Source organism: Artemia franciscana, chromosome 15, assembly GCF_032884065.1.
Source record: "Artemia franciscana chromosome 15, ASM3288406v1, whole genome shotgun sequence".
Classification (NCBI taxonomy): Eukaryota; Metazoa; Arthropoda; class Branchiopoda; order Anostraca; family Artemiidae; genus Artemia; species Artemia franciscana.
This window is the reverse complement of record NC_088877.1, coordinates 17,306,837-17,329,030: the sequence shown is the minus strand read 5'-3', so window position 1 is coordinate 17,329,030 and position 22,194 is coordinate 17,306,837. Positions and strand designations below refer to the sequence as shown.

At 36.1% G+C, this 22,194-nt stretch overlaps 1 protein-coding gene across 1 annotated transcript in view; it reads right to left on the bottom strand.

The window, feature by feature from the left end:
• The window catches only part of LOC136036111 (disco-interacting protein 2 homolog A-like), a 255,860-nt gene that overhangs the window by 85,899 nt on the left and 147,767 nt on the right, over window positions 1–22,194 (bottom strand). Inside the window, exons 11-12 of the mRNA XM_065718124.1 lie at window positions 10,935–11,137; window positions 999–1,232 (exon numbers count right to left, since the gene is read on the bottom strand). Coding sequence (XP_065574196.1) covers window positions 999–1,232; window positions 10,935–11,137 — 437 coding nt within the window. The remainder of the gene's footprint in view (window positions 1–998; window positions 1,233–10,934; window positions 11,138–22,194) is intronic.

Sequence of the window (22,194 nt, the reverse complement as noted above, 5' to 3'; positions counted from 1 at the left end):
GATCCGATCACTCCTTCATAAGTTAAAAATACGTCCTTTTTTCTTTTTTTCAGAATTAACCCCCCCCCCCCCAATAGAGTGGATCCGTTCCAATTATGTAAATCACGTATGTAAGACTTCTGATTATTTTCCCCACCAAGTTTCATCCCGATCCCTCCAATATAAGCGTTTTCCATGATTTCAGGTTCCCCCACCCCAAACTTCCCCCAATGTCACCAGATCCGGTCAGGATTTAAAATAATTGCTTTGAGACACGATATCCTTCTAAATATCAAATTTCATTGAGATCCGATCACCCGTTCGATAGTTAAAAATACCTCATTTTTTCTAATTTTTCAGAATTAGCCCCCCCCCCCCAACTACCCCAAAGAGAGCGGATCCGTTATAGAGAACCTTTGTCAAATTTCATTAAGATCCCATCACCCGCTCATAAGTTAAAAATACTTCATTTTTTCTATTTTTTACGAATTAACCGGGCCCCCACCCCCCAGATGGTCAAATTGGGAAAACGACTATTTCTAATTTAAGCTGGTCATGTCCCTGATACGCCTGCCAAATTTCATCGTCCTAGCTTACCTGGAAGTGCCTAAAGTAGCAAAACCGGGACCGACAGACCGACAGACAGACCGACAGAATTGGCGATTGCTATATGTCACTTGGTTAATACCAAGTGCCATAAAAAGAAGTGAAATCCTTATAGTGCGGGACTAGCGGGTCTCTGCAGCAAAATGGGATCAACAGTTGCTCTCTGGACGAACTTTCTTTTATATCTTATAGAGACGGGAATGAAAAGTTCAGGAAGCGGCTCAAATGTCAAATCCTGAGAGTCTCTAAGGGTTTCATTTACCTATTTACCTAATTACTTTACCTAATTACCTATTACCTAACGAAATTTAAAGCAAATAAAAAGACCGAATAGGTTTTGGAGTCACAATATTTTTTCAAGCAAACTTTCTGCTTTTCTATAGACACATTTTACAGAAGTATATCATACTTACTTCAATATAAGCAGGGGAATGATCAGAATCACTCAGTTTCACCGGCGGCTGCCAGTCCTTAGGCTGTTTTATTAGATGATCAGTAGCAAACCACGAAAGTTTTGGCCACCCTTTAAATGCCACAATTTCACCGGTAGATGTCCTAGGTATACCTTTAAGGCAGGCGTCGGTAGTGAGAGCAACCTCAACACCACAAGATCCAAGAAGGAATCCAATCTGTAAAGATCCTGCATCCTAAAAAGAGATAGGATAAAGCGCTATGAATAAAATAACAGGCATAAATGTAGTTGACTTATCAGCCGTCACAGGAATAATCATGGATTGGCACTTCTCGTTATGCTAAGGGGCTGTGCCCAAAATACATTGGGGCGACTAATTGCTGAACTAACTTTTTCTTTGGAAAGCTGCACAAATCATAAATGTATCAATATTTTTTCCGTGCAATCGCCAAACGCAAATTGAATTATTTCTGCTAATATATGTGCTGAGATCTTTTTTAGCTACTATTTCATTTTTTATTTATTGTGATGATATCAATAAGTTCGAGACATAATACGCAATTTTATTTATTTACTAGCTGTTCACGGCCTTAAGCATACCAACACCTAGTTGGTGGGGGCGCTTCGCGCCCCCAAAGCCCCCCCGCGCGCGTAAGTCGTTACGCGCCATTGTAGTTGTGTCCCTGTGTCCCAGCTGTGAATATATATATATATATGTATATATATATATATATATATATATATATATATATATATATATATATATATATATATATATATATATATATATATATATATATATATATATATATAGATGTTTTTAACTACGCAAAATTTGCGAATATACAACATTCTTCGCTGTCCCATTGTCTGTGCACATAAATAGATTATTTATATATATATAGATTGTCAGGTTCACCTACTCTTGAACATGCAATATATAATTGTCCATGGGAAAAACAATCCGTATTCAGATCTATACCTCATTATTCTAATGATTGCCCTTGAGCTTTGTTGATGGTGGTTGCTAATTGAACATTCCCTGTGTCCCCGTCGTCATTTATATATCCCCTGTGCCCCCCGGCGTCCCCGTTGTAGTTGTGTGCATGTGTCCCGGTCGTCATTTATATTCCCTGTGTCCCAGTCGTCATTTGTGTCCCGGTGTTTTTTTCTTTTTAGTTTTTTACCTTTTTTATTTTTTTAAGTTTTTTTCTTTTTAGGTTTTTTCCTTTTTTTTAGCTTTTTTCGCACCATATTAGTTACGCGCCATTGTAGTTGTGTCCCTGTGTCCCACCTGTGAATATAGATAGATATATATATGTTTTAACTACATAAAACTTGCGAATATACAACATTCTTCGCTGTCCCATTGTCTGTGCATATAAATAAATTGTCAGGTTTACCGACTCTTGAACATGCAACATATAATTGTCCATTGGAAAAACGATCCGTATTCGGATCTATACCTCATTATGATTGCCCTTGAGCTTTGTTGATGGTGATTGCTAATCGAACATTCCCTGTGTCCCGGTCGTCATTTATATATCCCCCTGTGCCCCCCGGCGTCCCCGTTGTAGTTGTGTCCCTGTGTCCCGGTGTCCCAGTCTGTAATTTCTCTTTGAGTGTCCCGGTCGTCATTTGTGTCCCGGTCTGTAATTTCGTCAGTCGACAAACATGACGTCAGTCGACAAACATGACGTCAGTCGACACACAAACATGACGTCAGTCGACAAACAACTTATTTTTATATATATATTTTTATATATATAGATTTATTGTGATGATATCAATAAGTTCGAGACATAATACGCAATATAAATTGTTCAGGGGTAACTTTGAAAAAGTACATGAAACAGCTTAGAAAACACAAAAAGAAGATTCATTGTTGAATTAGATTTTAATAGAACGATATCTGGCGAAACAAATAGCCGGAAATTCTAGCACTTCCTGGTTTGGCTAAGTAGCCAATCGAGAACAAATACACACACACGCACAAGTCAAACTTTTGTCATAATATTATCATTAGTCTTTTCGGTGCAACGTTACAATTCTGGAATTCAAAAGCAAGAGGCAAAACCAAATCCAGGAAGGGGGTTATCCCCCTCCTGTCCTGCATCAAACATAAGAAATTACACACGAACACCTTCTTTTCTGATATTTAACAGCTAAACAAGACCTCTTCTATAATTGAAACTCTCTAGGGAAAATCCCAGGTACAAGGCTGGCTAGCAACAGCAGAAAAGCGGACTTTTAAAAAATGGACTTTTAAAAGTTCACACCCAGTAGCCGACCTACAAAAGAATAACAAATATCCAATCTTCTTTTTTTTTTGGTGGGGAGGATTAAGCCAAGGAAAGTGTTGTCAATACCATTATATTGGTTTTATCAATGATCAAACAAATTTGCCAATGTTCACCCTAGCTTTTTCAAGAGGGACTTTTGTAGGGGGGTCCCCACCTCGTCCTCCAGGAAAAACCGTTTATCCCTTCTGGCTTCGACTGTCGTCAGATCGGAGCGCAATAACGCTCTCTCTGGATGCAGAGCGTACGAAAGAATTTAATCCGAGGACCTATATTTCAAGAGAATGTTAAACTTAGAAAAAAACATATAAGAACGCACAAATCCTATGAAAAATAAAGGAAACCATAGGGAGAACTGTTGGTTTCTTTGGAATTCAAGGGATCCGGCCAAAAGTCCTTATGAGTACAACTCTCTTTTATAATGCCAGTGGCACGGCCAAGGAAAGGGTCAGGGGATGCAGACTCTCAAAACCATGGAATTTTTTTACAGTATATAAAATGTATAAAACGACCTTATACATATTTACCCCCCCCCCTCAAAGTCAAGTTGAACCCCTCCAAAACGAAAACTTTTTCATTGAACTAGTAATGAATAGCCATGGCTCATCTATACCAATTTTTAACTTTTTGCATCTTTTTTCAGACTTCGTAAACCTTAGGGGGTAGGATACTCTAAGAGATTTAATTTTGGAAAGACAAAATTACCTACTTAGGCCTAGGCTTCCTAGGCTACTTAGGCCTAACTTTACCTCGCCCAGACTTCCTCGATAATTCCGCAAAATTCCATCACTTGCTCAATATTTTCAAAATTTAATCACTTGCTTAATATTCTCAAAATTTAATCACTTGCTTAATATTCTCTGATGCCTACAATCTTAAAGTGTCAAGCACTACTGATAAGCTTAATTTTTAAAAGCTTTTTTTGCAATTTCATTCTGTATTTTTTCAACAACCTACAGATTTGAAGGCCCATCACAGATAATGTCAATAAAAACAAATCTGTCTAAAAATGTCAGCTAAGAATTTATCCTTAATACATCCACACAATGGACATATATTCCGTAGGTCGTATTTTTTGTCAATAGGTTAGACTAAAAAATCCAGTTGATTTAGTACAAAATCTTAAGAAGTCGACACAAGATACAAATAAAAGAACAGCTTGAAGCACTTATTAGGCTATTGAATTTAATTAAGATGGGCGTTGAATACCAGACAAGATATATGGCCTTTAGTATTCCTTATTTATTAATTAAATTTTCAAGATGAAAAGGGAGACACGTCCCTTTTAAACACGCTAACATTGTCTCATTTTGTAGATCGCTTCCATCGCTTCTTCGTCATGTATGGAATTTTGGAATTGAAACATGATTTCATCAATCCCTTATCTCTTGATGATGAGCATCTTTGCATTTGCAACGCATGCAAAAGATTAGGCTGGAGATCCATTCATAAGATGGCTAAATTTTAATATTCCGTCAGTCGTTAAATAAGGATATATGCCGAATTTAGAAATATAGACATTAAAACGTATTAGTAAGTCATGCTTGCATAAGAGACAGATTTAAGCGCTTTCCTTATCCTTATCAAGAATTAAATACCATGCAAATATGTTTGTTTTCCTTCTCGCTTGCTTTTCTTGACTAATTATTTTTTTTTTTTAAATAACCTCTGTCTTATGTTGTAAATCAGTTCAACTATTTCATGTGCAGAATCGTTTAAGATCAACGCTTGAAATTCTCTTTTCTTTTAACCAACCAGCAAAAAAGCTTTTGTACAATTTTGAAGAAGACAGGCGAAAGTGTAATCGGCCCGGGAATTATCGAACAGGCGTGTACACCGGATTACTGTTCTGGGGGTGGCACATGATAAAACCAACAAACTGTATTTGATAATTTGAATGAGAAGTACACAAGAATTCGAGGAATTTTTTTTGGGGGGAGGGGGTGGGGCAAGAGGATTCCCCGGTGTATGTCCGTGTCATGGAAACCTTGCTTGTTTTCTTTCTGTTTCACAGGGGTAATAAAACTGACATTCAAACAACTATCACATTCACCAGTAGAGGTGCAATAAACACTAAGGCCCATCTCCCTGAAAATATACAGTTTATTCTTTTTTTATTATTCAGAAATTATGCTTTAACAGGGTTGCGTTGGTTTTACACGTTTAATGACATTTCCATTTTTGTCAAAATATAGTTTGACTCTTTCTCTCAACTCTTCTTGTTAAAACAGTAAAAAACTTTACCGTAAAGAGCGGGGCGTTGATGAGGAAGCAGCCCCTTTCATATACGAAGTAATTTCTGTTCGTTTCAGTTTTAATGTCTCTCCTTACTTTCAGTTGAAAAAACTTGTTTTTTTTTTAAATTTCTGAACGTTTTTGAATCAAAGCATTTTTTGATTTTGGCTCTCCGCAGAGAAATAATTAAAACGAAATTTGGATATTTATTTATTTTTTTTTGGCTAAATGGCTTTCTCATAATTTTGATCGAATGATTTTGAGAAAAAAGAGCGGGGGAGGAAGCCTAGTTGCCCTCCAATTTTTGGTTAATAAAAAAGGCAACTAGAACTTTTAATTTTTTACGAATCTTTTTATTAGTAAAAGATATACATAACTTATAAACTAGCTTACGTAAAGAATTTTTTATTCTCATGTTTTTATTACACATATGAGAGGGTTCGCCCCCTCGTCAGTACCTCTCTCTTTACACTAAATCTTAAATTTTGACCCAATTCATTAAGAATGACCCCTGAATCACAAAAGCCGTAGAATAAATAGTTGACATTACTAAAAATACTTTAGCGTAAAGAGCGAGGTATTAGGAGGAGGTGAGCCCCTAATATGGGTAATAATTTCTGTTCGTTTTAAGTTTTAATGCTGCTCCTTACTTCCAGCTGAAAAAAAAACTTTTTCATATTTATTTTTTCATTGTTTTTTTTTTTTTAATAATGCTAGTAAATCCTGCGCTCCCTTCATGAAAATTTTCTTCTCCCATGACAAATTCCTCGATGGAAAGTTCCCCCAGTATATCCCCCTCTTTTCAACCCCTCCCCCAACCAAAAATCCTCCTGAAAACACCTGTACACTTCCCAATAACCATTACTATATGTAAGCACTGGTCAAAGTTTGTAACTTGTAGCCCCTCCCACGGGGACTGTGGAGGAGTAAGTCGTCCCCAAAGACAAAGTTATAAGGTTTTTCGACTACGCTGAATAAAATGGCTATCTAAGAATTTTATCCGTTGACTTTGGGAAAATAATTAACGTGGGAGGGGGCCAAGGTGCCCTCCTATTTTTTGGTCTCTTAAAAAGGGCACTAGAACTTTTCATTTCCGTTAGAATGAGCCCTCTCGCAACATTCTAGGACAACTGGGTCGATACGATCACCCCTGGGAAAAAGAAAAAAGAAAAAAAAAACAAACAAATAAACACGCATCCGTGATCTGCCTTCGGGCAAAAAATACAAAATTCCACACTTTCAAGGAGGCACACTCGTGCCTCTTTAAAGAGGCGAACCACGACAATATTAAGCGATCTTCGGTTCCAGTGGTTGCAGAGGGATGGGGAGGGATGCATTTCGTAGCCCGAGCTCCAACTAAGAAACCTGCCAAATTTCATCCCCCTCCGACGTTTCCTTCATGGGGAAAATCTGGCCGAAAGTTTCGACCCGTCAACCCCAGCCCCCCTTTAACGTTGTCCGATCGGGCTGAAATTCACAAGTTAAGGTCCCCTAGGGCCCTGGAGCTTATCCGCGAAATTTCAGCTCGATCTGATAACTCCTTCCCTGTTTTCCAGAAACCACGCATAGCCACTTATTGTTCATGTTCTTCTTTTTTTTTCTCGACGCCTACAGGTCACAGCCGACATCGGATCTGGGTGTACGAAGACTCATTCGACGCGGAATTCTCCGAGTAATTGCCCTGGAAAGTTTCGTCGGAAAATCTTAATCCCCCGATTTTCTAGCTTAGAAAAACCCATTTCCCCATTGAAGGTAAAATTTTCTCTTGTAATAACATCACTTGTTTGAAAAATTCTTACACTAACAGCGGCTTGGCGCAGCGGAAGCGTGCTGGGCCCATAACCCAGAGGTCGGTGGATCGAAACCGCTAGCTGCTAGCTTTTTAAAATTTGTAAAATTAGGTAATTTTGTCACTTTGAATTTATTGATACAGAAAGGGAGAAAATAAACATGGAAACATGTGATCAGAATTACATACTGGAATGTTCACAAGAATTTATACTGAAGCGGGGATAAGGCTTGATGGAAGCAAGTTAAAAGAACCATTTAAATTGATTTCCTAATTGAAGGCGTTGGTGAAATTTTCTATTGTAATAACTTGTTTGATAACAAGCATAACAGCAGCTTGGCGCAGCGGAAGCGCGCTGGGCCCATAAACCGGAGGCGGGTGGGTAAAAACCACTAGCTGCTAAATTTTTAATTAAGCTGCTAAACTTTTAAAATTATCAAAATTAGAATGTTGTCAGTTTGAATTTATTGATACAGAAAGCGGGAAAATAAACATGGAAAATTATTATTAAATTACATCCACCATGGATTGTAGAAAAACGTACAGAAATTATATGAAAAAAACTTCGTTTTCTTAAAGAGTTAAAGAGGCTGCGTCCCAAAGTCGAACCTTAAAACGTACAGGAATTAGGAGAGGCAGTTGGGGGGCTACCGCCCCCCAAACCCCCCGCCTTCAAAGACTCTTTTGTACAGGTTTTTTGTTGTGGGGGGCTACCGCCCCCTAACCCCCCGCTCTTGGCTTCGGAAAGGCCCTCTTTTAATTAACAAAAAATTGAAATGAATGAATAATGGAATAACTTCGAAAAATGTTAAACACAAGAGGACAGGAGAACCATTGCGCCGAAACTAGTAATTAGTAACAATGAAGTCCCCCCACAACAAAAAACCTGTACAAAAGAGTCTTTAAAAGCGGGGGGTTTGGAGGGCGGCAGCCCCCCAACTTCCTCTCCTAATTCCTGTACGTTTTAAGGTTCGACTTTGGGACGCAGCCTCTTTAACTCTTTAAGAAAACGAAGTTTTTTTCATATTATTGTAGATAGGAGCTTGAAACTTCTACAGTAGGGGTTCTCTGATACGCTGAATCTGATGGTGTAATTTTCGTTAATATTCTATGACTCTTAGGGGGTGTTTCCCCCTATTTTCTAAAATAACACAAATTTTCTCAGGCTCGTAACTTTTGGTGCGTAAGACTAAACTTGATGAAACTTATATATTTAAAATCAGCATTAAAATGCGATTCTTTTGATGTAGCTATTGGTATCAGAATTCCATTTTTTAGAGTTTTGGTTGCTATTGAGCCGGGTCGCTCCTTACTACAGTTCGTTACCACGAACTGTTTGATTATGTCCATAGTTCGCACACAAAAGGCCGATTTTTCACCATTTTGATCCAGAGGCGCCATTTGGACCAAATCTTGGGGAGGGCATGAACTCCATCTTGCCCCCCCCCCCGATTCACTTCGTGTCGCGTAATCATCTAGGAAATGGGCCTTTGACAGAACTCGAGAATTTTATTATGTATCTTACCTACTTTCAAAGTTTACAATGATTAATAGCAAATAGCGTAATTACCCCAAGGGTCGTCAAGTAATTACGCTCTTTGGTTAATAGGCGTGCAGTAATTTCGAATCAATTGGGCAGAATGGATTATTATGGCCGGCAAAGGGCCCTTTGTGGTGGAAGCTTGGGCCCCCTGGTAAATCTGGGGTGGGCATTTGCCCACCCCTGACCCCCCCCCCCCAAATGGCGCCTCTGTTTTGATTACTCCCCCAAGAACAATCCGTGTATAAACAGCTGACCTAAACCAATTTCAAATTAATTGAAAGCTTACTTAGGGGTCGTAGAGAATAAGAAACCTTGGAAGAAAAAATGAGGTGCTCAAAAAATAAATATTCATAGCCATGCGATGTTTAAATAAACGACAATCGGTTTGAAAGCCTACTATCAAATATGCATTTCTAATTAAGAGAAATTAGTCGGCCAAATGTTTGCATGTCAAACTAGCTGTCGGCTAGAGGCATAGGAGTCATTACACCTGATCAAAATATAAGTTTTAAATCTAATTACAGGAACTGCGGGAGTCGCCCAATATGATTCAGCAAAAAGGGACCGATTTTAAGCCCCACTGTTCATCTAAGTGTGGCAATATGAATAAATACGAGGGCGTTTCCGATAATAAAAGAATATTGTGTATTATAAAGTCTTGATTCGGGCGTAAAAAAAAAAAAAAAAAAAAAAAAAAAAAACATCAAACGTCGCTGTAGTAAGAAGAGCGTTCTTGACGTGCAACCGCCATCCAAACCAATACATTATTGCAATGGTTTTTGACCGAACTGTGTTAAAATTCCTTATTTTCGACTTACTCCGGCTCAAAATAAACTACCTTCGATGGTTTTAAATACCATACAACCACTAAAAAATTATTCTCATACTTAATGACTTTTTGTTTTGGGGGCTCAAGTCCACACAGTAACCTTTTTCAAAAAAAATTCTGCTGAGATTATACCCATATCGTCATATTCTCAATACCCCTCGTCTTTAAGAAAAAACAACAACAACTTAAAACCTTTATTTTGAAAGCCTGGGATCAAGATGTGAGAATCAATGAAAACTACATATAAACAATTTAAATATAACAAACTAAATGATAAACTTGTGAAATCTTTCTAAAGTGCTTAAAGTTCGTCTCTATTGTAAGGTCATATAAGGTGTATTGTGTGTAAGGTCATATTTAAAGGCAGTAATAATTACTATTTCAGTCCGAGCAACTCTACCTATCAGATTTGACAAAGTTTGAAAACCAAACCTTACCGAAATTTATCTCCTTGTGGGCCAGATACAAACGTAGGAGTTTTTTTGGGGGGAAAGGAGGAAGGGGCATAAAAAATAGATAATAACGAATCGTAAAATATTGATATTTCTGAAAGGCACGTGCCCCCAAAGCCCCCTTCCTTTATAATTGGGGAAATTCTCATATTTTTCCTATCTCATCCACTGGTCGTAATTTTCTAACGAAGTAAAAACAGGAAGAATAAATAGTTGGCTTTTGATAATTTTCTAACGAAGGAAAAACAGGAAGAATAGATAGTTGGCTTTTGCTAGGTAGCATTGAATTCAAGCATCAAACTTATTGACGTAATGTTACATCAGTGAGAGCGATATATTTAAATCGCTACTATAAAACATAAAATCGCGAAGAAAAGAAGAACACGAGGATAATAAACAACCAGTGAAAAAATTAAAAAAATTGCAAATATTTCGGTCAAGACCTCCGCTTGACCGTCCTCAGTGCAGACTAAAACTAATAAAAATATATAAAACAAAACCTTAAACAAAACACAAAACTAAAATATGATGACCCCTTCTTAGTAACGGTGAAAGGGTAACTCGCCGTTACTCCATAAATTAATTGACTTAATGTTACATCAGTAGGAGCGAAATATTTAAGTCGCTACACCACGAGGTTAATAGAAACGTTACTGAAATAACGTTTTACCTTATTTTCTTTGCGTTATTTCTTTTTTTCCTCCTTTTCTTTACCTATGCTAAAAAGCAATAAATCAGTCATGGTGTTTTTTAATTATAAATAAAACAGTTTGTACATTTTGCACTTACCCTTCGGGTTAAAGGAACTTCAATGGGTACGGGAACCATAGATGCAAAAAGACAACCATAAAAGGCGCACATAAAACTCATGGGATCCCCATTTGGGTAAACCAAAGCAACACGATCTCCTGGCTTCAAATTGATATCACTTTTGCCATTCATCTTGTTGGCCAAGGCATATGCAATCTTATAGGCCCTGCTTAATAGCTTCCCTTGAAAAAAGAAAGCAATTCTTAACTAGCAGCACATGTGATTTTGCCCCTGTCCATAGCTGTCCTAGATACACCATTGGATACTGTTAGTCTGTTTTACAAAATCGTACAAAGTCTTTCAAGACTTCTAGTGGTCATAACTTACTTGTTCAAATGCAAACCAATTAACTCCTTAAAACATAAAGTAGGGAAGAGGATAAAGCAGACATACCGATGTTTTTTTATTAGATTATGAAACAAAAAAAACAGTGCCAATTCAAACTAGTATCCCCTCGACAATTTTAAAGGTTGCCCTATAGCTTTGAATCCCGATCCGGACACTTTTTTTTTAGAAACTTCTTCAAGACGATATTATTAATTTTCTTCGAGATGAAGGTGTTAATTACATAAACCATTCCATAAGACATTCCCTATTACGTAACTTTCAAAGAAATCATGATTTGGCCCTGAAGGTTTTTTCCTGGCCCTCATAGTTGTTTCTTTTTTTATTAACTGCACCAATTAGAAAACATTCCCTATTACGTAACAAGAACCTCCGTCTCAAAGAAAATTAATAACACTTGGGTCTTGAAGAAGTTCCTAAAAAAAAGTGTCCAGATCGAGATTCGAAGGGATAGGGCACTCTTTAAAATTGTTGAGGGGATACTACTATTAAAGGCCTAAAACTAGCATAAACTGGTTTATATAGGTTATCAGACTTTTATTCTGATAAAAAACAGACATTACTTATAACAGAACTACTTATAAACAGGCATTACTTATAAAAAAAACAGACATTACTTATAAACAAAGAAGTTAAACCTAAACGAACATAAATTTAAACAGAAATTAAGTTAGAGCCTATTTTGATCTTTATTGGAAGTAACTAATTTGTTTTGAGCAGGTTTATTCTCCTATTATATATTAAAAACAAATTACTGCTAAAAAAAACTTACCGGGAATAAGCCCTAGACACAAATTATGATGCGACTACCGCTCCAGGCACTAGATTTTATCAACGTTTTCATACGTTTAAATCCGCTCATTTGCAATGTATTATAATTTTAGGAGCTTTAAAAACTAGGAGAAAAATCAGCAGTTAATATTTGAAGCAATCCATTGACTTGTACAATACATTATGTAGTCAAACAAATAGAAACAAGAAATAAGAACAGGAGTGCCACCTCTTTATGGCTATAGCGCGAATACAATCTGTGCAAATTTCCAAAGTCCCCCACCCCATTCTTGTCTTTTGCATCTGAGCATGGAGGATGACCAGTGGTATGTTTTTACTAAGGAATTGGCAACATTGGCTTCTGTTTGCGAAAAAATTATATGACATCAACTTGAAAGTAGACATTCTTATACAAAATGAAATGCTAATCAGCTTTGCTTTGAACACTTAGTTTAAAAAAAAAAAAAAAAAAACAAACGACGGTGTGTAAAAAAGTGCAATCGAAAATCAGTACACACCAACTACATTTGTAACAGCACCGAACACGATATAACCTTATATCCCATTCACACTCGACCAAAACTTTAGGGGGGGGTGTAATCTGAATGTGATTAAAATGCCAGAATAAAAGGCTTGTAGGCTACTATCTTCTAATACTCATCAGGAGGTAAGGTCCTCTGAACCAACCTATGAGAGGACTTCCCCTGGAGTGGAATTATGTCATACACAGTTATCCTCTAAGCTTCATCACTTTGTGTTTTCTGAGATAAGTGTAATCTCTCCTTTTCGATTAAATAAAAACAATTTTTTTTTAAATGAAATTAAGGAGCAAGATTAAAACTTAAAACGAACAGAAATTACTCCGTATATGAAAGGGGCTTTTCCTCCTCAACGCCCCGCTCTTTACGCTAAAGTTTTTTTACTGTTTTAAAAAGTAGAGTTATGAGAAAGAGTCAAACTTCAGCGTAAAGAGCGGGCGTTGAGGAGGAAAAGCCCCTTTCATATACGGAATAATTTCTGTTCGTTTTAAGTTTTAATGTTGCTCCTTACTTTCATTATTGTATGTAAACACTGGTCAAAGTTTGTAACTTGCAGCCCCTCCCCCAGGGACTGTGGGGGAGTAATTCATCCCCAAAGAAATAGTTATTATGGTTTTCGACTATGCGGAACAAAATGCCATCTCAAAATTTTGATCCGTTGACTTCGGGGAAAAAATGAGCGTGGGAGGGGGCCTAGATGCCCTCCAATTTTTTTGGTCACTTAAAAGGGGCACTAGAACTTTTCTTTTCCGTTAGAATGAGCCCTCTTGCAACATTCTAGGACCACTTGGTCGATACGATCACCCCTGAAAAAAAAAGTAAAACAAAAAAACACGCACCCGTGATCTGTCTTCTGTCAAAAAATACGAAATTCCACATTTTTGTAGATAGGAGCTTGAAATTTTTGCTATAGGGTTCTCTGATACGCTGAATACGATGGTGTTATTTTCATTAAGATTCTGTGAATTTTAGGGGATGTTTCCCCCTGTTTTCCAAAATGAGGCAAATTTTCTTAGGCTCGTAACTTTTGATGACAAAGACTAAATTTGATGAAACTTATATGTTTAAAATCAGCATGAAGATCCGATTCTTTTGATGTATCTTTTAGCATAAAAATTTAGTTTTTTAGAGTTTCGCTTAATATTGAGCCGGCTCGCTCCATACTACAGTTCGTTACCACGAACTGTTTGATTGATACATATCCTAAACCCAGGATGCAACATATTTTCCATCTAAAGTAAATACTAAGAGCTCCAATTGCATTTTCTTTTCTCTTTTTATTGGCTCAACTAATGATGCCCAAAAGTGTGCACATATACTTTAAGATAAGTGAAGTATTGATTTTTTTACAATTGCCTACGAATTTTTAACAAGTGCCTATCACAGTCATCTTGCACACAAGTTGGTTTCAATACGACGCTTGGTATAGTCCCAATTAAAATGCTTCAGATTGCTATCGTGGAAATTTATGGCTAATTCATGAATTTACGCCTAAAAATGTTTTCTTTTTTATAAGAGGCAATTAAATGACGTCAGAGATTTAAATACGACAACAAAGTGCGGCAATGTATTCAATAATGTACGATAATTCGAAGCTGAGTCGACCTTTGTGTGGAAGGGATGGAAATGGTGATTCCTCAACTCTTGCCATTAGGATATTCGCCACCAGAAAATCTATCAATCTTATTGGGAAAATAAAGCCGAGTTCATACCAAATCTTACCCTATATATGCCGTGAATGAATGGCGGACTGGAATTCTTAGTTGAGTCCCTGAATTTTTCCGAACGGTCTATCCGAACGGTTTTAAGCTTCCAACAAAATTCGGTGGAAGATGAGCGCTAATTTCGACGTTTTCCTTCTTTAACATCCCAACCCTCTTTATAATTTAGTATATAAAGTCTCAATTGTAACAGGTAGGGGAGATGAGTGTAGTGTATGTATGCACAGAACAAATCCATATTTATAACATTTGAAATTTATTTAAAGTGAGCTTTTATAACATAATAAAACATTTCTCTAGCCAATAATTCTAATAACAAAAAACCAATCGTCTATAAACCTACGATATATATTTTATGTTTTACATACATTTTTTAGGTTGCAATTCTGTAGAAAAAAATAAATATAAATAGGAGACATATTTTTCATTTCAATCACATGAGTGCAATTGAAATTAGGGCAGACATATAGTCCGTGCCAGTGGACAAAAACTGAATTCAATTTTACTTAGGGAGGGGAGAATTTAACCAAACTCCGTTGAAAGACCCTTCCACCACCATCCTCCGCAGACAAAATCTGATATAGACAAAGAAAAGTGAATACAAAAATCGGACCAGCAGTTTTTTTAAGAACATAGGACTTTAGATGTTAATGAAAATCCAAAAAACCATCATAATCATCGTCAAAGATCAGTACGATCATCAGAAACAAACTATTCAAAATTGAAAATGTGGAATGGAGACTGAGATTCAAGCTCTGATCAACTTCTTTATCTTTATCTTCTTTATCTTCAAACTTTATCAACTTCTATTCAAAATTTATTAATTCCTCAGTAAGAATCTTGATTTCTGGATGAGCTCTGCAGCTATATCGAATGTTAAGTTATGTTATAGTGGACGGTTTTACAGCATAGTGGGAAAGGACCGTTACAATAAAAATAAGAATTTCCTAGCCCTCTGACTCGCCTCAAATCATTTGCAATTCCACGATGTATACAAACTATTCTTCAAAGAATTTCTTTGGTAAGTTCCCTTTTCTTAAGAAATTCGATTCAGACATAAGAAACATCTTATTTAAGATATTTCTTGCGTAACAAAACTGTTAAGCTTATCATGTAAGGCAAAAGAAATAAATCAAAAAGAAAAAAAACTACACGCTTTAATAAGCACAAGATTTAAGCCAATAAACTTAATTGGTGAAATTACAACTTCATCTAGCATTCTTTATGACAGCAGATCTAGTAATTTATCTTCCCTGTATCCTACCAAGGTTAAAAAGTCTTTATAGGAACTAAATTCATCCATTACAGGATTCAGCGCCAATTTAATGACTATCATAGGGCTTGAGAAATTAAAAATTTATTTTAAGGAACGGGCAATATTTCAAAAAGCCAACTATATGGACAACATACGAATTTAGCAGAAATCGGGAGGACCCGGGCCAAAAGACCCCCCTGAAAACATGTCTACCATGGGTAAGCACAAAATACATTTTAGGAGGACGGGTATTATAACATTTTCCAATGAGAACAAGACAATCTTCTACAATTCTATTATTACTGGTTTTCATTGCTCATTAGCTGTATATTAATTTGAATACCATTGCTGATACTTTCAACACTCCACGGTACGGCGGTATTAAGAACTTCTTGAGAAGATACAATGAAAACTTTTGTCTTATAGAAAATTGGTCCAAAAATGAAGATTTTTAGCACATTTTAGCTTAACTTTATGTAGTTTTCCAAAGGAGATATTTTCGGTCCATCCTTATCTCCGATCTCGTTTATTAAAGTTTTTAAAAGGCTCATCCAAGTGTGCGTGCGTTTGTGTGTGTGTGTTTTTTTTTTCTTCTTCTTAATTCATCCTCTGGCGATGATCCCCAAAGAACTATATTGCCAAAATACTCAGTTTTTAGTAGGACTGGGAAGTAATGGAATTTTGAGGTACTGCTCCTGACATACTCAATAATAGAAAATTCCTCTTGATTCGTCAGGCTTTTTATTTAAATAACAAAAAATTGATGAAAAGCAAAGAGCGGTTTTAATGCTTGAAACAGGCATAAAATAGGTTAAATAATATATAAAACGTATAACGGACATAAATTATACTTAATACTTAGATTAATGCTTAACTTAACTTTATACTTAGATTGAATCATATTTTAGTGACACGCAGATATATTTTGCCACTCTTATTGTTTTTTCTTACTCTTTTTAGAAACTTTTTTACTCCTTTTCTGCTTACTCCTTGCTCCTACTATGCGGCCCAAAGAGCACGGGGATCTGATAAAGAGTGGAATACCAAGCTCATCTCCAAGGGAAAAAATTTTGTTGCTAGTGTTACAAAACCTAAACACAATATATAAGCCCAAGCTGGTAAAAATATGAATAAATGGTACCAGCCAATTTTTTGTAGGGGAGAACAAAAGTGACGGTAATAGACTGCTACAATTTTCTAGGTTCAATAAAATAGTCATAACACCTTTTGGTTATAAAGTAGTTCATAAGTTAGCATAGTACTTGCATGATGGTAAGACGGCTCACTCAATTGATTAAATAACTGTAAAGCAAGGACTGAGAGGGTGGATACAGGACACTTGGATATATATGAGTGATGTTACTAATGCTAAAAGTAAACACCACCATTTAGTAGTATCTAGAGTTAATTTAAAGCAGAATTTTAGGAGAAACAATTATTTAACAGGCAGTTATGATGATGACAGCGATGGACTTGGGCTTTGATAGACCTCCAAGAATTGGGTGTTTTAACGCCACCGCGGTTTTCCGCCACCGTATATTTTCCGCCACCCAGGAGATCTTGCATCATCAAGAGGATTAGTTGGGTGAGAATAGACAGGTTAGGTTAGTCTATATCTATGTCTATGCCTATGTTTTGTCTATGTCTATATCTATGTCTATTCTGACCTACCTGAATCAAAAAGTGGCGGAAAACATATTGTGGCGACAAGGATTCGAAACGCCACAAGAATAGTTGGATACAAAATTGCAGAGTTTCGAATTCAATTATGCGGAAGATAGGGATTTTAGTAAAAAATACTTTGCGACACAGTAGAATACATCTTAAAGAAGAAAGACAGAAAAGCAACAAGGACTACAAGTTTAGAAGTATAGATTTAAGTTAGTAGAAGAGAGAAATAGAGAGCACTTTCAATTAGGAATGAAGAAGACGTGAAATGAAGGGTAAGGATAAAACTGTTTAGAATCTGAAAGGTGTAGTCTGACGACGTAACAGGAAGATATTGTGTTGACGCACTAAAAAATTTAGGCAAAAGTAGTCAACCTGGAGTAGTCCCAGTAAGAGAAAAGAAGGGGGTCTCAGTTTGTGATAAAGAGTATCAATGTGAAATGGGTATAAAATTTTGAGAATGTGATAAGCTAAGATAAAGTTGTAGAAAATAATGAAAAATGTTTGATAATTTAGGTGTGTGGAACTTTCAGTTTGAAACAAGGATTTAAAGATGGCATTAAAGGAACCCAAAAACAATAAGGCTCGAAATACCCATAATATAGAGCAAGATTTTTTTAAATGAGGCGGTTTCAAAGTTAGACCTAAGACTGAAAAATCTTTGATATAATAAGTCAATACAAACTTGTCAATCTTTGATAAGACAAGATCTTTGATATAAAAGGACTAACAGATCATTTTAGAAAACTTTATTTAAAACATTTTAAAGGAAAGGTCGAAGTTATGGAAACACATAAAGGCTGGAATCATGCCAAATACTCTTAAATACTACAAAAAGTGGCAATAATAAACAAAATTCATATTGTAAGCTAATTATAGTGAAATTGGTGGTAAATTCGGCCAACTCTACAGCCCTGGGATATTTTTATGTATCCATTTGTGCTGCCGTACATCGAGGAAAGTCAGCATGAAAGATATGGTCAGTTACCACCTTTAGTGCTATAATGAAAGAAACTGATGGCCAGGTCAAGTTGCAGGGAGGTTGCAAAAAAAATGCACTTTTCAGCAATCCAGCTGATACCAAACGAAAAGAAGTATGTAATCGATCGGGAAGGGAAAGATCATAAGAAAACGTTTAAAGGAAGCGGGAAACTCGTAGAAGAGAGCAAAGAGCACAGCTGAACAGAACAGGGCTGAACAGGAGCATGCACAGTTGCGCTGGCCTCAGGTGACTTGGTGATCCAATGAGGTGGTTCTATTACGTTTCCTTTATTCTTTGCTCCAGTCCTCCTATTTAGTTAGATCATGTTGTCTTTAAAGGTCTGTGTATCTGGAAAATTATATCTTCTTCTCTATACGAATAAATGCATACCATAAAATGTGTTTGGTTTCGAAAGTCAAAGAAAGTCAAGTATTACCGTCCTCTCCTTCCACTTTCAAGACAAATAGTAGACAGGTTCTTGTCCTTAGTTAGAAGTACACTGACCTAAACATAAGAATTTTTTCTCGCCATAATAGTTTTTAATCCAAATAGGCTTCGGGTCCTACACTTTATTTTCTATTCATAATTATAAGCTTTAATTAAAATTGTTTTTCAAATAAGCGTCAATGACCCTTTTGTAATGGGAGGCTTGTTGTGATAGGGAATTGTTTCGAAAATTACTCCTCACTGACCACATGGTGTGATACCAAGCTGCTAGTAATGTTGTAAATTAACATTTTTGCGAAGAAGAAAATAAATGATCATAAGAAGATCAATATGTATGGGTGGTCACATGTATTTTACATGAATGGGTGGCCACGTGTTTTTAGGAAACAAGCAATTGTGTTAGGGGTCTTTGAGTCCATCACCTAAAAAAAACCTCACAACATGTATGTTTGTCCATATATACCTGTGATTCTATACACTTCACATTTTTTTTTCTATTTTTCTGTTTTGATAAACATTGCTTCCCACAGTCGAAATGTATTCCTTAATACATTTTAGATTCGAAAATGAAAGTTACCAGAGTTTTCAAGTTACTTAGACAATAGACATTTTCCACTGACAAACCTGATTGTAAACTCATTATCTGATTTCGAATATGCCGTCCCAGGGTGTGGGTGTTTTAACGCCACCGCAGTTTTCCGCCACCATATATTTTCCGCCGCCCAGGAAATCTTGAATCATCAAGAGGATTAGTTGGGTCAGAATGGAGAGGTTAGGTTAGTCTATGTCTATGTTTATGTCCATGTCTATGAAGAAAAAAAACTTCTGTCAATTATAAACTGACTCAAATTGTTACTGGTCACTGTAAATAAAATTCATTTTTATGTAGAATTAATAAAAGTAGTGAGAAACTTTATCATTATCTTTTTGAGTGTAAACTCTTTGAAAATAAAAGAGCCACAATGCAATTTAGATTACAAGAGTTTTCTTATGCTGATATTTTTGATATTAATGTTATTTGATTTATTAAAGAAGCTCGATATGCCATGCTAACATACTTGAATCAAACAAAGAGGCTGGATATTGTGTAATTTTTTTTCCCCTGTGTGCCATTTAGTAGATTGTATTTTTGTAGCTGTACTTGTGATATAATCTATGTATTGTATTTTGTAGATTAGATATTGAAATACTCTGTACGGGTTTAGTCGCTAAATAAAATCCTTCAAGTCTATTCAGACATACCTGAATCAAATGGTGGCGTAAAACCGCGGTGGCGTTAAAACACTGTTACGCGTTCCAGTAGTAATTTAGATTCAGATATTGATATTCCATTGACAATCAGAATTACATAATCTAGATTATAAATTCGATAACTTTACTTGAAAAAAAAATAAAATAAATAAATAAAAAATAAATTATTTTTTTAAAAATAAAAAATAAAATAAAAATAAATAAAAAAAAGGATTGTGAATTTTGCCGGGTTATGCATCGGATTTATAAATTTTTATGATCCACGGTTTGCAATTCAACAATGCAGTTAATTCCTAGAGCGGATTGTAACTATGCCGCTCCACTGACAGTCTTGTAACTGTTGAAACAACCCAAGCTTTTTTTTTGTTCAATGTAGTTTTGTGTTTGTTAGAGTCACCCACTCCTTCGAAGAATTTTTTTAGTTAATAACAAAAAATCTGATTGGTCAATTGAAACTAGAATAATTCCCGAAAATTTTAAATAAATAATTTTATTAAACTAGAAAATACAAAAATGTTTATGATGTCTGAGCTGTAATTTTAATTCAAACCAGAAGAATGCCTAAAAATTTCAAAATTAGTTTAGTTTTCCTTTTGTTAAGCCAAGAGGCCACGCGAAGCCACAATTTTTTACTTTGGGGTTTCCACTTAGCTTAATAGCATCCAGCAAAATGACCAAAAATACATGTTTTCCCTCATAGCTGTCGATACTATTCTATCTTACGAATTTTAAACCGACTAGAATTTTTTGGGATGAATAGATGCGTCAGCAGATCCGCATTTTGTTGCAACTTAATTTTAGTTACAAGCTATTAGGCCCCAGATTCCTAAAACAAGGCTCAGGTTTATCAGTGAAGCATAGAAGTTTATAAAACCGGACTGTCGAATAGCAAAGTGTGGAACAGAAAATTTTCTAAAACCGACATGGACCCGGCAAAATACAAAAAAAAATATTCAAGCGAAGTTGTCGAATTCGAATCTGTAGCATAAACTCCCGCTCCGATTGTGAATGGACCCCACCATTTTCATAAATCTAAAGTGCTAGTGGGACGGCATATTAAGACTCTTGCTATTAGGTTTGTCCGTGCAAACAGTCGATTATCAAATTTCAGCGGGAAACTCAATGACCACAACTTTGAATCCAGCATCACTTAGATTTTTCTACATCTAAACGAGACAAGAAAAATAACTTCTTATAATCTTATCTTTCTAAGTGGAATAATTGATATATGCATAATTTATATCGCAAAGGTGATAGTAACAATACTAAGCCATCGAAAAAAAGGGATGATCCTTAGTAGACTCAATAAAAAAGCCGATAAATTAACAAACAACATAAGATCCTTAAAGATCAAGTACAGGTAATTATTTAAGCATCAGTTGGAGCTTGTTCAATGAATTTTATTAATTCTTTTCATGGCAGATTTTAAGATGCCATATTTATCACTTGAAATGGTGCCCACCTTATCGATAAACAATTGAGAAGGAAGAAATTAATCGTGTTGTAATTGATAGAAAACATAATATCTTTCGAGCTATAACAAGCGTTCTTTTTTATGTAGTTAAACCTGCATTGGCTCAATACGAGGCGCATTTTTTAAATGTCCCAAAGCCAGCTAGCAAGTGGCCGTCTGGAGTCCGGGTCTTGAAATTAATCTTTCATTCCAAGTGATCAGCATTTTTCCAAATATGCAACCATTTTCTACGCTCCCTTTTAGAATGGGCTGCGAGACGTTTGCTGATAGTTTACACAAAGGTCTCATTAGGTAACTGTACAGAGAATCCTTTCCAGCTTGTTCCTAAAATCACCCCTGAAACGTTTCCTCGCACCTTCAAGGGTCCATACACCACCAATTAAAAACTCCTGTGCTGGAGACCAAATTTAGCTCCAAGTATTTACCTATATACTTCGTAATGCTGACCATTCCCTTGAAAATGTACTTGTTCGATTTTGTTTTAAAATAAACTTAAAGGGGTTATTCCGCGATAAACTACAGTCTCATCCTCGACTGAAGGATTCGAAAACAAAAGTCCGTCGACCTAGATTGAAGAATATCAATCTGAAAGGAGACAAATGGAAAAAGCCTTTGGTGAAAATGGTACACATTTTAAAACTGTCACTTCATCTTGTCGAAATCAGTGATTCAGACTCTTCTGACACTGATGTCGAATATGGTACTGCTCGAAATATTATTTATTACATTAAAATGCCCTATTTCTGCGCTGGCATGTGGAGTAGGACGTATGCTGAGAAAGTCTGT